Source organism: Mastigoproctus giganteus, chromosome 3, assembly GCF_048544385.1.
Source record: "Mastigoproctus giganteus isolate SK-2022 chromosome 3, ASM4854438v1, whole genome shotgun sequence".
NCBI classification, from domain to species: domain Eukaryota; kingdom Metazoa; phylum Arthropoda; class Arachnida; order Uropygi; family Thelyphonidae; genus Mastigoproctus; species Mastigoproctus giganteus.
This window is the reverse complement of record NC_143577.1, coordinates 97,744,993-97,761,140: the sequence shown is the minus strand read 5'-3', so window position 1 is coordinate 97,761,140 and position 16,148 is coordinate 97,744,993. Positions and strand designations below refer to the sequence as shown.

At 38.5% G+C, this 16,148-nt stretch overlaps 1 protein-coding gene across 1 annotated transcript in view; it reads left to right on the top strand.

Moving 5' to 3' along the window:
• The first annotated feature begins 5,974 nt into the window (after nt 1-5,974).
• LOC150088173 (tRNA-splicing ligase complex subunit RTRAF) overlaps nt 5,975-16,148 on the top strand; it is a 124,388-nt gene continuing 114,214 nt past the window's right edge. The window contains exon 1 of the mRNA XM_090370600.1: nt 5,975-6,290. Within this exon, the coding sequence (XP_090226726.1) occupies nt 6,230-6,290 (61 nt within the window). The 5' untranslated portion in view covers nt 5,975-6,229. The remainder of the gene's footprint in view (nt 6,291-16,148) is intronic.

The window sequence follows — 16,148 nt, the reverse complement described above, 5'->3', positions numbered from 1 at the left end:
CAAAGCTATTTAAATAGCAAGAAAATTATGTTAAAATAGTAGTAGTAGTAGTAGTAGTAGTAGTAGTAGTGGCACTTGATGCAAGAAAGCAAGTGTAGGAGCTTATGCAGCATCAGCCAAAAAAAAAAAAAAAAAAAAAAAATCACACCATACCCTCCAATTGCCTGTCTTTTTTTTTTTTTAAATTTATTTAAAAAAAATTTATTAAATTTTTTTAACCTTAAATTTTTTAATCTTAAATTTATTTAACCTATCAACTTCCACAACGACAGATGGAAGTTTGTTCCAGCAATTAACCACCCGCTGGCTAAAGGCAAATTTCCGCACATCTATTCTACATCTATCCTTTCTTAATTTGAACTTATGTCCCCGTAGGTTCGTATTCTGAACAAGTGGGAGGATCCCATCAGAATTCAGCGTGCTCAACCCATTCAAGGCCTTATAGACCTCAATCAGATCACCGCGCAGGTCATTTAAAGTTTGAAAGGAATATTTCGAGGGATTGTCCACGGGAGGGGTCTGTATTAGGCGCACTATTTTAGAACGTTGTGCTTAATCTTTGGCTTGAACAAGAGATTCCTGAATTGCATAAAGTAGCGTATGCTCATGATTTGGTTTTATGTGTTATGGGGAAATCTAGATTTGCAGTTGAGACAAAAGTGGTACGGGTTTTAAAAAAATTTGGAGGCATGGGCTCATTTGCATAAGTTGGTGATTTCTACCTAAAATTAATGAAGTTCAGATTCCCTTTGTGTCTGTTGGGTCATCGAAAAAAATGTCCGTGATTTCCCTTTTAATTATCTTTGGAAATATTTAATCGACTGCTGTGATCGTAGCCGCAAGCAAACAAACAAACAAATTATGATATTAGGGTCCCACGTAAATGATTACATCTACCCATATATTTATTTGTCTGTAAATTGCGTGTGTTATCTGGTCGATTTGCCTGTTTGCTGGATGAAAAAATGCTCTCTACGTCTGAGACCGACTAACTCAGCCACGGAGTGAAAAAATCCCACTGAAGTTCCTTGCGTCATCGACGGGATTCGAACCCAGGCCTTTTTCACCCGGTGTGGGGAGGACGGTGACAATACCACTGTGCTACTGCGCAGACTCATAGACGCAAACAGTGTGGTAGCTCACTAAGTTTTATTTGACACCTCAACAATGACCTTGGCTGTGCTGTGAGTGTGCGCAGAATGTCTCCAACGTGCACTACCTTAGTCAGTGTCAGTAAGATGGCCGTGTAACAGAAAGCGCAGTGTGTATTGTGGTACGCTGAATTTCAATACTCACGTACTTCGGGATTGACTTTGCACTGTTATGACAGGTTTAAATTCAGCGTACCACAACACACACTGCACTTTTTGTTGCACGACCATCTTACCCCTTAGTCTATGCGCGTAGGAGCCATTCTGCGCACACTCACGGCGCAGCCAAGGTGATTGTTGAGGTGTCAAATTAAACTTAGTGAGTTACCACAATGCTGCTACAATCACAGCAATCGATCAAATATTTCTGAAGATAATTAAAAGCAAAATTAACGACACCTTTTTCGATGACCTTGTATTTAGGTATAAGACTAGATGACTGATTGCCCTTTCTCCCCCACTTAAGTTACTTATATGAAAGAGTTAAAAAAATTCAGTTCGGCAATAATAAGGTTAATTAGATCTGAATGGGGTCTGAAAAGAAGGGTGCCTAATTTATATTACAATGCATTTTTTTACCCGTTGTAACCTATGCTGCCTCAGTGTGGTATCATAGAGTTGTAAATGTTAAGTTTAAACAAAAATTCCTTTTGATCCAGAGGTCTATGCTTTTAGTTATTTTAAATGTATGCAGCACAGTTTCAACTAATGCAATGCAAGTGTTAGCAGGCCCCTTACCATTGGACTTATACATTTTATTTATGGCACTTTGCTACTATAACAAAAAAGGTACAATTGTTTCTTTTATGAATATTACTTTTGATAATGCTACTACTACTAAGGCCAAGAAGGATATTCTAAATCATTTGGTTATGAAATGGCAACAGCGGTGGAATATAAGTGACACTGGGGAGATGACGAGGTTGTCTTTCCGCAGGGTCACTTTTACTTTTGATAATAAGGATAATAAATGTTTTTTTCTAGTAATGGAACTGTCATATGTTCTTACTGGCCATGGTACTTGAATTTTAAGTTATACCATTTTGGCCTTGTAAATTCTCCTTTATGTAGTTGTGGTTAGCCTCAGTCCATATTTTATATGGTATCATATTTTATACGAGTGTAATTTGTATTCTCAACAAAGAGGAAAGTTATTCGTACATATTGAAGATTTTAGTTTTGGTAATGAAAGAAAGTAATTATCTTATTAATCAGATGAGATTTAATTTATTGCAAGAGTTCTGTGTAACTTTTTTTGGCGGCGTATACAATGGATAAGCTTTATAACAGATCATTAAACCTAAGGTAAATTTAGGTGATTTATTCACTTTTTTTTTTTTTCTGGCTCCCAGGCTAGGATACTGGGGTAGGAGTCTTGGCACCCACCGGTATAGTCTTTTCTTCAATGGGGCCAGCTTTATTTATTTATTTGTTAATTAATTCATTTATTTTTTTTTATTTATTATTTATTTTATTTTTTTTAAATATTATTATTATTTTTAAAATTATATTATATTATATTTTATTCATTTATATTTTATTCTTTCTTTATTTTTATTTTTTTTATGTGGGCTCTCATGTTGGGTATCCTGGGAGTGTGACTGCACAAAATCAGGCACCCATCGGAGCAAGTGCTCCGTTACATATACTGACACACCAGATGGACGAACTGGACGAAGGGGGAGATCATAAAAAAAGTTCATCCCGACAGCTGACAGGTTTTACTCCAGCTCCCCAACCTGGTTCCACCCAGGACTCCACGTGACGTACCTCCTCACGGACCATGGTGCATTTAATGCCAAACTGACCTACTTTGGGATCACCCAGGACCCCCTACTTATCTGTGGAGAAGTGGAAAGTTGCATCCTCTGATGTTTGACAGCGAACTCTACGAAGATATCAGATGCATTCTCATCACAAAAGTAACATACCTGCCACGAAACATGAAATCGCACCTACTGGATCATATCTACAAACTCGTAACTCCCGAAAACGACCGCCTGGCTTACGCCCTCTGTTAATTGACCAAAGGGGACTCAGCACTGGACTACTCCGACTGCAAACGCTACACTGCCCAATGTATGGGTAGCACAACAGCCTAGACGACACAGGAATTCCACAAGAATGGACTCCATGGATGGGACAACGTTCCCATGTATGACCAAAAACCAACCTGTGAACTCTTGAATGGGGCAACACAGTCCCAGGCACTGCAACCAGAAAACTGACCTACTAGATTTGACCATGGCAACTGCAGCTTTTGCTGACAGCGCCATTCTGACGATCCATACCGACTCACTTGCTCGGTACCTTTACTCCTTCCTTTGGGCGGAGAGAGGGACCAGGCCTTTGTCTCCTCCCCTTCCCGCCGCCCCTCTTCTTCCTGTGGTGGGGTATTTCCTCGCTGATCTGTCTGGGGTAGGAACAATTTGGCCTTAGTTGCCCTTGTGCTAATGAACTCCCATTAAACCAACATTTCTGGGCCCATCTCTCTCGTCCCCATATTTCTGTCTGTCTTCCCCAGTCTTCAGTCTCCCCCACCCCACTCTAACTAAAGCGATAGCGTACGCCCCCTAAATTAACACAGCCAAATGACTAGCATCAAACTTCCGACCTCACTTTCATTAAACCGTTTTGGCCTAATCGAACTGTAGCGCTTTTCCATTTATTTTACAATAGTACCTTGCCACTGAAATCTTCGGAAACGAGGTGGCAGGGCCCGCCAGAGTACGAAATATAATCTGCTGGGTACAAAGTGTGAGCAACGGTGGATCCCATTAGGCGCCCAACGACTAAAAGTCAGAAGATACAACGCACCACGACATTACACTACAGAACAATACCCATATACAGTTACTTTTTAATCTCTGGTCTCCACAGAGTACTGTGTTTCGCAAACAATGTATACAACGCGGGGTTGGGGGAATCCCTGGTGCCATTTGACCCTAAATACTTTTTACTGGCAGTCTTAAGAGACCATGTGCATACCCTGCCCATGTTGAATTTTTTCTCGGCAGAAGCGGGATCTTCCAAGACATTCTTCTCTTTCTTGGTGATTCCTTTCTACTTCTGATTCCTCTCTCTCTCTCTCTCTCTCCTCTCTCTCTCTCTCTCTCTCTCTCTCTCTCTCTCTCTCTCCTCTCTCTCTCTCTCTCTCTCTCTCTCAGGGTAACTCTGGAATTTATTTTTTTTTTGGCTGGTGCAGCATAAGCCTCAGACTTCCTTGCACCACATGGCTAATAATAACAATAATGCGCCCTGCCATCTGTCCCATATTGTGCATGAGTGGTTCGAGGAACATATTGAAGATATCACCCATCTTGTTAGGTGTCCAAATTTGCCTGACGATCTCAATCCACCTGAACACCTGTGGGGTGTTTTGGAATGGGAAATGAAGCGTATGGGCAAGCAACCGCCATATCATCATTGTGAAAGCTTTGAGGGCAGCATGGTTGCAGATACCTGCGGAGTAGTGAATCAATGCCTAGGCGACTAGCGGCTGTGATCCGTGCGAATGGTAGCCCAACACGGTATTAGGTAAGTGGCCCATAATTCAGTGATCACTGAGTGTGTGTATATATATATATATATATATATATATATATATATATATATATATATATTGAGAACTGTCCCGAGTTTACGAGGGAAAATACCTTGCTATCCTCTCTTATTATTATTATTATTATTATTATTATTATTAATATCCATATGATGCAAGGAAGCCTGAGGCTTATGCCTGCACCAGGAAAAAAAAAGTTCCGAGTAACCTGAGAGAGAGAGAGAGAGAGAGAGAGAGAGAGAGGAGAGATGAGAGGAGAGAGAGAGAGAGTCAAAAGTAGAAGGGAATCACCAAGAAAGAGAAGAATGATGATATCTAGCTCAGGACCCTGTGGCGGACTAACTTAACCACGGAATGAAAGAAGCAATCCAAGTTTCTCTTCTCATTTGGAAAGGATGGTAATTAACCCCAGGGGTTCACACCTGGTGAGTATGGGCTTGACACACCCAGGGGATTTTTTGGCCGGTGCAACATTAGCCTCAGGCTTCCTTGCACTATACGGCTAATAATAATAAAAACCACTGTGCTTGCCGAGAAGACAGTTTCCTTTATAAATATTTCATCGTGTAGCGGAAAGGGGAAAACAGAGAGAAGATTATTGAATAATAATTGGTCTTTATCTAACTTTTCCTTCTCGAGAAATGCTCGAATATCGGAAACTAATATATTTTTCCGAAGTGGGGAAACTGGAGGTCCAGCTATCTCAAATTGAAATTGATCCAAAAATCTTTCCAGGCCAATCAGACTGTTCATTGACAAGTAAAGTTTAATATCCAAAACATGCTTCCATTTATGTATTGGGACAACTGGTTCTGGAGAAACTGGTGAATTTCTATTTGTCCAATTTTATGAAAATTTTGGATAGCTGGATAAATCTTTGTAAAAAAACAACCGATATAAAAATTTTATCGAAATCCGTCCACTGGACTCGAGTTGTATCATGTGTACCCATGGACGGACAGAAGAACGGTTGTGGTGAAGACATAGTTGTGTTATGAATATGAGTACGCTTCTAAAAAAAGATATAAAAGTCCCATATTTTGTATATTGTTCATTGCAATGAATTAGAAAATTTTCAATAAGACTTTAGTATATCGAAATTATTATCTTAAAATTTTTCTTGTTGCATGCATGACCCTACAATACCATGGCATTTTTATACATTTATGCACAATTGTGGAAGAGAAGTTTGGCATAGTAAAGTTTAATAATTTAAAGCAAGAGAAATTGACATTTGCTGTCCTAACTGTCCATTGCACAGAGAAGTAAGATAATGTTACTACTCAGAGAGTATCTTACTACACCGTGGTTCATTGCATACGAAGTACTACTGCAGGAACTTGGTTGCTATAGAGCAGTGGTGGTTGCTCCTGGTGTTATTTAAATTAGCATAAGCAGACAGTTGGTCAATTTCAAAGTGGAACTCTTGTAACCGCATTTTGAAGAAATCAAATGTTTTTCGTTTTAGGGAATTTACCGTATATATATTTTACAATTAACGGTTTTTGATTTTGTGATGTTTCGGAGGAAGCTTTCAGCACTTGATTATCACAATTGTGATAAGTTTGTAATTAGTGGTAGGTATTTTCATTTCTTGTTTCATTTTCAGGTAATGTTTTTCAATCGTTTGAGCAAAATGTAACATGAGTTACATTTTGATCAGAAACGCAGAATAGTGAACTACGTGTTTCGGTGTATGCAATTAATTGCAAATTGCAGAAATTGGTTTAGTTAAGAGGCTATTTGAGGGGACGCAGGGGGAAAATAATATTTTGAAGTTCGCAGTCTTGATAATTTTCCCAAATTATGTTTGTACTAATTCGTATTAAATATAATTCCAATAATGTTCAAGCTCTTAGTGAATTTTAACTCGTTCTTTCTCCCCGACCTTCGTTATCGTAAATTAACCAACACAATAAACTTATGTCTGTGAAATAGGATAACAGTTGTTTTGGTTTTAATAAGTGTGAAAAGGAATATAGTGCTTATTTGTTATCAGCAGAAGGGCGAGAATTAAGTTGCATAACGGATTTTGGAAATCCCATTTGGTTACAACAGACGTATTCCTTTTTCATTAGTTGAAATCAAATTGTTAAATAACAAAAGCTGGCTGAGTCATGAACGTTTATAAAATTATCAGGGAATACAGAAACCTATAGTAGGCAATACTAGTATGCAGCCAAGTCACAAAGGAGATTAGGCAAGCTAAGCAGATTACCAGAAGTATCTGTCAAATAAGGCAGAAAAAAGTAGCAAAGACTTACTTTAGTAAACACTTGGGAGAAGGGATTAGTATTAGTAGTGGGAAATGATATAAGACAGCAAGTGTATACAGCATAAGCCAAAAAAAAATTCCCATTTTACCTATCCATCCTATTCATTCTTTTGTCTAGTTCTTCCTTGAATTTATTTAAACTACCCACCTCAACAACAACATGGAAATTTATTCCAACAGTTGAACCCCCACTGGCTGAAGGCAAACTTCTGCATATCTATCCTGCAACCATCCATCCTCAATTTGAATTTTTGCCTTGTGTGTAGAGTGAGCAAGAGGAAGAATCCCATCAGCATTGAGCTTCCTCAATCCATTCAAAGCCTTAGAAACACCTTGCAGGTGCCTGATCTCCAGATGCTGCAATTTTCAGAACTGAAGCCTTTCTTGATAAGATCATCCTTTTGTTGTCTTCACTATTCTCATTACCCTTCTCTGCACCTGTTCTGGCAGATCTATATCCTAAAATGAGGCCTCCAGATCTGTGTGCAATAGCGAAGTGCGGCCTAAGCAATGCCCTGTACAATGGAATAATCACATCCTTATCACTGATAGCAAAGTTCCCCATGAGCTGTCTTGGCAGATTCTCTGCACTGTGCAATAAACTTCATATCAGACTGCACAATTAACCCCAGATCTTTTTTGTTTTGCACTAACCTGAGTTTAGTACCACATAATTGGTATGTTACTCTGTGATTACTGCTGTCCATATGTAGTACCTTGCCATTTCTCAGCCCACCTGCCTAATTTTTCTAGATCTTGATGCAGCAGCTTACTTTCATTAGTGTCATTAACAACTTTGCCAACTTTTGTATCATCTGCAAACTTGGACATTAAGAGTAATATACTTTCATCAGTAGCATTAATAAATGCAAAAACAATGATGGGTGCAGCAGAACCTGTGAACTCCACTAATAACGTTAGTCTAGGAGGAGAAGTGTCCACTGATAACCCTCTGTCTTCTCCCTTTCAACCATCCCTTTTTCAATAGTAGTAACTTGCCCTTAATACCACTACTTCAATTTATACAGCAATCTTTTATGTGAAAAGCTTTCCTGAAATCAAAGTCGTGATATCAAAATTTATTTTTTTCCATCCAGTTTTTTTGTTACTGCATAATAGTCTAGATAATCCTGCATTACTTCTTTAACCAGTGACTCCATTATTTTCCCTGAAACAGAATTAAGCTAACAGGTTTTTAATTATTCGTATCACCATTTGATTCAATTCCTTTGTTACTGCATCATAATATCCAATCATATTGGTCAGACAAAATTGTTCTCTAAAAAATCTATGCAGTGTTGCATTTCTATCAGTCTAGAAGCTCCTGCATTACTTTAACCCAGGGGTCTGTAGACTAGTTCCATGGGGTCCACAAGACGGTGATCAACCATATATACATATGCATATATTATATATAGAGGTCCGCAAGCATTTTTTGATATTTGAAGGGGTCCGTCAACTTTTTTGATTTTTGAAAGGGTCCATAGATCTCAGTAGTTTCCATTATGAATCCATTATTTTACCCTTGAACAGAAGTTAAGCTAACAGGTCTATAATTACTCATGTCACATTTTGATCCCCCTTTGTGAATTGGGGATACATTTGCACATCTCTGACCTCCAGAGATCTTATAATTAAGACTAAGGGTTTGCTTACCTTCTTTTGCTGCCTCACTTAATATAATTGGGTAGATCCCATCCACCCCATGTACTTTTTTTGTGTTTAGCTTTAACAATTTCTCTTCCACTTTCCCCTCAGTTATAACAAAATAATTTAGCTCTTTGTTAGTTTGATAAATTTCTGGCCAGAGGCATATCTGGGTTTTTGGCGCCCTTGGTAAATTTGTGGCTACGTGCCTCTACGCGCCTTTTTTTCGATAATTGGTAAAATCATAATAAATAATAAGTGCAGTCGGACCTCTGTTTAATGAACTTCTTTATAGTGATTTTTTTCTATTTAGAAAATTTTTTTGTATTCCCCTTGGTAATTACATTTAAAATAATTCCTGTAGAACGAATAAAATTTTCCTTATAGTGAATGGATTATGAGAGATTTAACTGGGTACGCATTGTTCGTACTTTTCACCATCAAGAAATTTAGGCAATAGTGCTGTTGCTAAGCACAAATTAAGAGCTAAAGAGATTACCATCTGCAACCTAGTGGTACCCTTAAAACCTATCCCACTACCTATCACACACATATCAAGAAGTTGAACTGATCAATTACTTTCTATGTATCCATAGCAGTGTGCACATCAAGGCATATTCCACATAGTAGTAGTAGTAATAGTGGCATGTGATGCAAGAAAGCAAGCGTTATGAGCTTATGCAGCATCAGCCAAAAAAAAAAAAAAAAAAAAAACATTTTTTTACACAACCATTCCCTCTAAATGTTTGTCCAGTTCCTCATTAAATTTATTTAACCTATCAACTTCCACAACGACAGATGGAAGTTTGTTCCAGCAATTAACCACCTGCTAGCTAAAGGCAAATTTCTTAACATCTATCCTACATCTGTCTTTCCTCAATTTGAATTTATGCCCCCTTAGGTTTGTAATCTGAACAAGTGGAAGAATCCCATCAGAATACAGCGTGCTCAACCCATTCAAGGCCTTATACACGGCATCTCCGTAGCCAGGCGGGCAAGAGGAGCAGTGCTTAGCACATGCTTCTTGATTAGACTGGTGTTCAAGCCCGTGACCACCAAATACAGAGGATGCGGAAAGGTCAGGGAATGACCAACGCATATCCCCGGAGCAGTATTGCCTTAGTTGCTGATGCTCCTAAAAACCAAATAACAACAGCCTTATACACCTCAATCAGATCACCTCACAGGTGCCTAATCTCCAGCCGCTGCAATTTGCAGAACTTAAGCTTCTATTGGTAAGAAGATCCCTTTATTCCCCTCACCAATCTTGTTGCCCTTCTCTGTACATGCTCAAGCAAATCTACATCCTTCCTAAAATGAGGCCTCCAGACCTGTATGCAGTAATCAAGGCATGGCCTGATCATTGCCTTATACAGAAGGACAATCACCTCCTTTTCCCTGCTAGCAAAATTCCTGTATATCATTGACAAAAACCCCATTCTGACAATAGGCTCTTGTCAACCTTCTACTGTAAGCACCCTGTTAGAGATTTAGGGGAGTGGTTTCCTTTACCCCGACAAGTACTGTTTGTTTCACGGAAGTGAATCATCCACACTAGTTGAATATCCGAGTGACTCCAACATTTTTTGGACAGTTTCAAAAAAAAAAAAAAAAATTCAAATTTAAGAAATAGTTTAAAGAAATAGTGACAATATTGATGACAAGAGGAAGAAAATGAGCGCAACAAAGATATTAAACCTTCTAAACATGAAATGTTGGCAGCTTTTGAAACTTCATTGAGGCCTTCAGTGTGACGAAAATGGATTCCGAACATTATTATTATTTTATTATTATTATTATTAGCCATAAGGTGCAAGGAAGCCTGAGGCTTATGCTGCATCAGCCAAAAAAAAAAAAAAAATCCAGTGTTATCCTGAGAGAGAGAGAGAGAGAGAGAGAGAGAGAGAGAGAGAGTCAGAAGTAGAAGGGAAAAAGCAAGAAAGAAGAATGATGATATCCAGCTCAGGACCCTGGGTTTGCCTAGCCCATAACTCACCAGATGTGAGCCCCTGGGGTACATATACATATTTGAGTGTTAAAACAAATACGAAATTTTTTTTTTAAATGATAGACGTACACTAAAATCCCGTGTACGGCAAAATATAGCCAAATATTTTGTGATATGCCGAAAAATAATTTTCATTCTGTCCTGCTCTCATCCTTAAATAAACATCATCTAGGGATACCATTTTGTTAGCTAGCCTCGGGTGTTGAAATAGTTTGCCACAGAACTGATGTGGCCTGTCAGTGGTGCCCTTCCGATACCAGCACCCTTGGCACTTGCCCCAATGCTAAGGTATTTCTAGCATCCTTCTTTGTGATTTAATTGCAGATTAGTTTATATCTATCACAGGCTTCTGTATCATCTGATAATTTATATGCATCTCATTTTCCGTACAAGTCTCATCAGTTCATTTGACATTCATTTAGATCTAATCCTTGAATGGTATTTCTTAGTTGGTATGAAACGCCTAGCAACTAATGCAATTATTTCACTGAATACTTTTCCCTTAGAATTTGCCATTGGTCCTACTGCATATAATTTAAAAACTGTCTGAGAAAACTGTCACCCTTATGAAAGCACATGTCTACTTTTCACAGTAGTTATATCTGTACACTGTGATCACTGCTTTGAAAGTAAAAGACCAATTGGGTCTTTTACTTTCAAATTCTTGATGCATGCAGACTTGCTGCTGCTAATCAAATCAAGAATATTGCTTCCTCTTGTTGTCTCTTTTAACATTCTGCTGTAGAAAACAATCATCCAATAAATGTATTAGTCTTACTGGTGTGTGAGTGACCAATCCACAAGTTCCAGTCAATATAGGGAAAATTAAAATCTCCCATTATAATACATTCATCATTTATCAGTGTTAAACTGAGCCCAACTAGATCTCTGATGGTTGGTTCAAAACTTTTGTGGGGTGGAGATCCCTTGTGCTTCCACTGCATGCTTTTCAAGTTGGATTCAGGATCAAAAAAAAATGTAGCCAAGTTTTGTCACTAGTCACCAAATGCGATAAAAATATATCTGAATTACCAAGAATTAATTTTAAATTCTCTTTTGATAACTCCACTTCTGTCATGAATTTAAAGGTGTCAAAGAATTAATTTTGCACAAACTGGATATTACCAGATGTTTATGTATTATTGCTAAAATGCTTCCATGGGAAATATTAAGTAATTTCTCAAGTTCAGACACATTCTTCTTTTCGAAAATTTTTTATTCAATGATTGCAATCATTTCAAATGGCTGGCCACTCCTTGGATCATCCTCAATTGGTTCCTATCCTCTTCTGAACTCTGGCAAACCTTCTTGAAACTGAGTGATACTTCCCCAAATACACTAGTAATTCTTTTATGGATATCTTTATCATTTCTGCCCTTCTTTGGTCAAAAATTTTATTACTCTACAATGCTCAATTTGCTGGCTGTTTATTCTACTTCCACCTACCAACATGAAAAATTAAAATTTGGAAATTGCACAAGACATTAACATATTTCAGAGACTGCTGGGAGTCATTGCGGTACAAGTAAACACATGGGTTGTGTTAGGGTAGCTAAGAATAGAAACAGGTGCATGTATACTTGCGTGTACACCAATGCTAGGAGTTTAGTAAATAAATTTGATGAATTTGAGGTATTGCTCAAAACATCAAAGGCAGATATTGTTGGGATATCAGAGATGTGGTGTCACTCAGATATAAGGAATGCAGAACTGGAATTTGGAGAGTACAACGTCTACAGAAAGGATAGACAGGATAGGAAGAGAGGAGGGGTTATGCTATTAGTTAAGAAACACAAAATTCAAGGAAGTTAAGCCAGTCAACATCGCTGGACAGTGTAGTTTTGAGTCAGTTTGGTGTGACATATGCATTGGGAGATCAAAATTGAGAGTAGGAGTGTGCTATAGGCCTAATGACTCTGATGAGTATAATAAAAAAACTGTACAGGGAAATAGTGGGCCAGTAAATCAGAGTCTTATAATGGGGGATTTTAATTTCCCAGATATTGACTGGAATTTGGGGGCTGGTCACTCACACACTAGCAAGGCTTTTGTGGATTTATTGGATGATTGTTTTCTGCATCAGCATGTTCAGGAGTAATACTCTTAATTTGATTATCAGTAGTGATTCTTCATGCATTAAGAATCTGCAGATAAATGAACCACTAGGTGGCAGTGATCACAGTGTGCTGAAGTGGGATTTACTCAAAGAGGTAACTACCATTAGGGGTAAAGGGAAGGGTTATTGCTTTCGTAAAGGCGACTATGATGGACTGAGACAGTATTTAAATTCTATACAGTGGGACCAACTGATGATGTTACCAACAGCAAATTCAAAATGGGAAGCATTCAAAGAACTTATCTTGGAAGCTACTAGGCTTTATATACCAACTAAGAAATATTGTTCAAGGTTTAGGCCTAAATGGATGTCAGATGAACTAATGAGACATATGGCAGAGAAGAAAAATGCATGGGATACATACAAATTAACACGTGACACAGAAGCCTATGATAGATACAAGTTGATCTGTAACCAAGTTACAAAGGAGGTTAGGCAGGCGAAGGCAGATTACGAGAACTCTTTGGCAAGGGATGCAAAGAAAAACAGCAAAGAGTTCTTTACTTATGTAAACTCTAGAAGGAAGGGGATGAATCAGATTGGTCCACTTGATATCGATGGGTCAACTGTTGATGTCCTACTCAGGTAGCTAACAAACTAAATGAATATTTTGCATCGACATTCACACATGAGGAGTTATTCAGTGAGGGGAATGCCAGAGGTGTATTCAACTCTGGCAGTAAGCTAGAGAATCTTGTAATAACTGAGAGTCAAGTGGAGGAGAAATTGTTGAAGATAAACACAAGAAAGGCACCTGGGGTGGATGGGATCTATCCAGTTATATTAAAGGAGGCAGCAAAAGAAGTAAGCAAACCCTTAGCCATAATTATGAGAGCTTCCTTGGACTCAGGGGAGGTACCCACAGACTGGAGATGTGCAAATGTGTCCCCAATTCACAAAGAAGGATCAAAGGCTGACACAAATAATTATAGACCTGTGAGTTTAATTTCTGTTCCAGGAAAATTAATGGAGGCACTGATTAAAGAAGCACTGCAGGATCATCTAGATAAGACTTCAGTTATAGCTTGGACACAGCATGGTTTTGTTAAGGGGAAGTCTTGCCTGACCAATTTGTTTGGATACTATGATACAGTCACAAAAGAACTGGATGCAGGGAATAACTTTGATATTATATACTTGGATCTTAGAAAGACTGCTGCACAAATTGAACAGTGTGGCATTTGAGGCAAATTGCTGCTATGGATAAAGGGGTGGTTGAGGGAGAGAAGACAGAGAGTGATAATCAATGGACACTGCTGATCGTGGACTAATGTTATCAGTCGAGTCCATCAGGGTTCAGTGTTGGGTCCATTATTGTTTTCTGTATTTATAAATGATATTGATGATGGTATATCAAGCTTAATGTCCAAGTTTGCAGACTATACGAAGGTTGGCAGGGTTGTTAAGGACACTACTGACACAATGCTGCTGCAACAGGATCTGGAAAGGTTGAGCAGATGGGCTGAGAGGTGGCAAATGAAGTTTAACATTGACAAATGTAAAGTACTACATATGGGAAACAGCAACCCCAGAGCAACGTATCAACTCTGTGGTACTACACTGACAGTGGTAGAGAATGAAAGGGGCCTGGTGGTGGTTGTGCAGGCAGATATGAAGTTTTCTGAGCAGTGCAGATGGGCTGCAAGAGTAGCTCATGGAGTATTGTCAATGAGATATAGGAATTTTTCTAGCAGGGATAAGGAGGTGATTATTCCCTTGTATAAGGCAATGGTCAGGCCACACCTAGAGTACTATATACAGTTCTGGAGGCCTCATTTCAAGAAAGATGTAGAGCTGCTGGAACGAGTACAGAGATGGGCAACAAGATTAGTGAATGGAACAAAGGGGTGCACTTACGAAGAAAGGCTTAAGTTTTGCAAATTACGGTGTCTGGAGACTAGGCACCAGCGAGGTGATCTGATAGAGGTGTATAAAGCCTTGAATGGTTTTAGCATGATCAGTGCTGATGGGATTCTTGCTCTTGCTCAGAATAATCACCTGAGAGGGCATAAATTCAAATTGAGGAAAGACAGTTGTAGGATAGAGTGTGGAAATTTGCCTTTATCCAGCGGGTGGTTGGTTGGTGGAACAGACTTCCATCCCTTGTCGTGGAAGTTGATAGCCTAAATAAGTTTAAGGCTCAGCTGGACTGGTATTTCAAACAAACAGAATGGTGAAGTGGAAGTGGTTTTTTTTTGGCTAATGCTGCATAAGCTTGCTTTCTTGCATCAAATGCCTCTATTAATGCTAATACCATTCAGCTCCATTTTGTACAGTAGCCTTCCATGTGCAACAGTATCAAAAGCTTTCCTGAAATCCAAGTATATGATATCAAAATTATTTTTTGCATCCAGTATCTTTGTAACCACATCACAATATCCAATCAAATTTGTCAGACAAGATTTTCCCTTAACAAACCCATGCTGTGTCTGAATTATTGCTGCAGTCTTGTCTAGATGATCCTGCAATGCATCTTTAACCAGTGGCTCCATTATTTTACCTGGAACAGAAGTTAAATTAACTGTTCTGTAATTTCTCGTGTTACCCTTCGATCCCCCATTGTGAATAGGGGATACATTTGCACATCTCCAGTCCGTGGGTGATATTGGATGATGTTCCCAAACCTTCATCTGTAGACTGGATAATTCTTTGCCTCATATCCGATTTATAAAAGGTCTTAAAGGTTTTTATTATTCTCTGGTCAAGAGGTTGAATCAGTGATGTGGTATTCGAAGGTAGAAAAACTAATTCAATGTTTTTGAAAGTCAGCTTTGGATGAGCTGGGCAGTTTTCCAAAACCAATGAAATTTTTTTTTTTCTTATCCAATTGCAAATCTCATTTACAAAGATAATCTTTAAATAAAGAAACTGTCATCCAAGTGTTGGCATTATTGGCATATTCAACAGGCAGCTGTTTTACTCCTTTAAAACATCTAGGTAATTTACTCTTACTGATAACTAATGGCTTCATCTTGATTGTTCCTGTCATGTTGTACATTAAAATAACTGTAATCTTGTCCTTTATCTTTCCTGCAGACGCAGAGGAATTTTTAAAAATCATGCAGTGGTCTGGGGTAGCCCTGTAGTACAACCCTGTTTTATCTGTATTAAACTGTCTTCAGGATTATAGGTGCTTGACACAGTTTGCCAAGATGTTTTTAACCAGGTGTCAGCTACAGAACCATCGGAATCCTGTTCTTCTCCATGAAGATTTTTTGTAAACAATATTCATGCCTCTCCTTCCATCTTGTCAGCCAACTATCCTTCACCTTAAACTCTTTGTGTAGTTTTTCAGCAAAATCATTAGCGTTTTGAAGAAGAATGCGGTGATTGATTGGTGCATTAAATGAGCTGGCCTGTTTGAACCAAACGAACAAAGCTTCATCTAC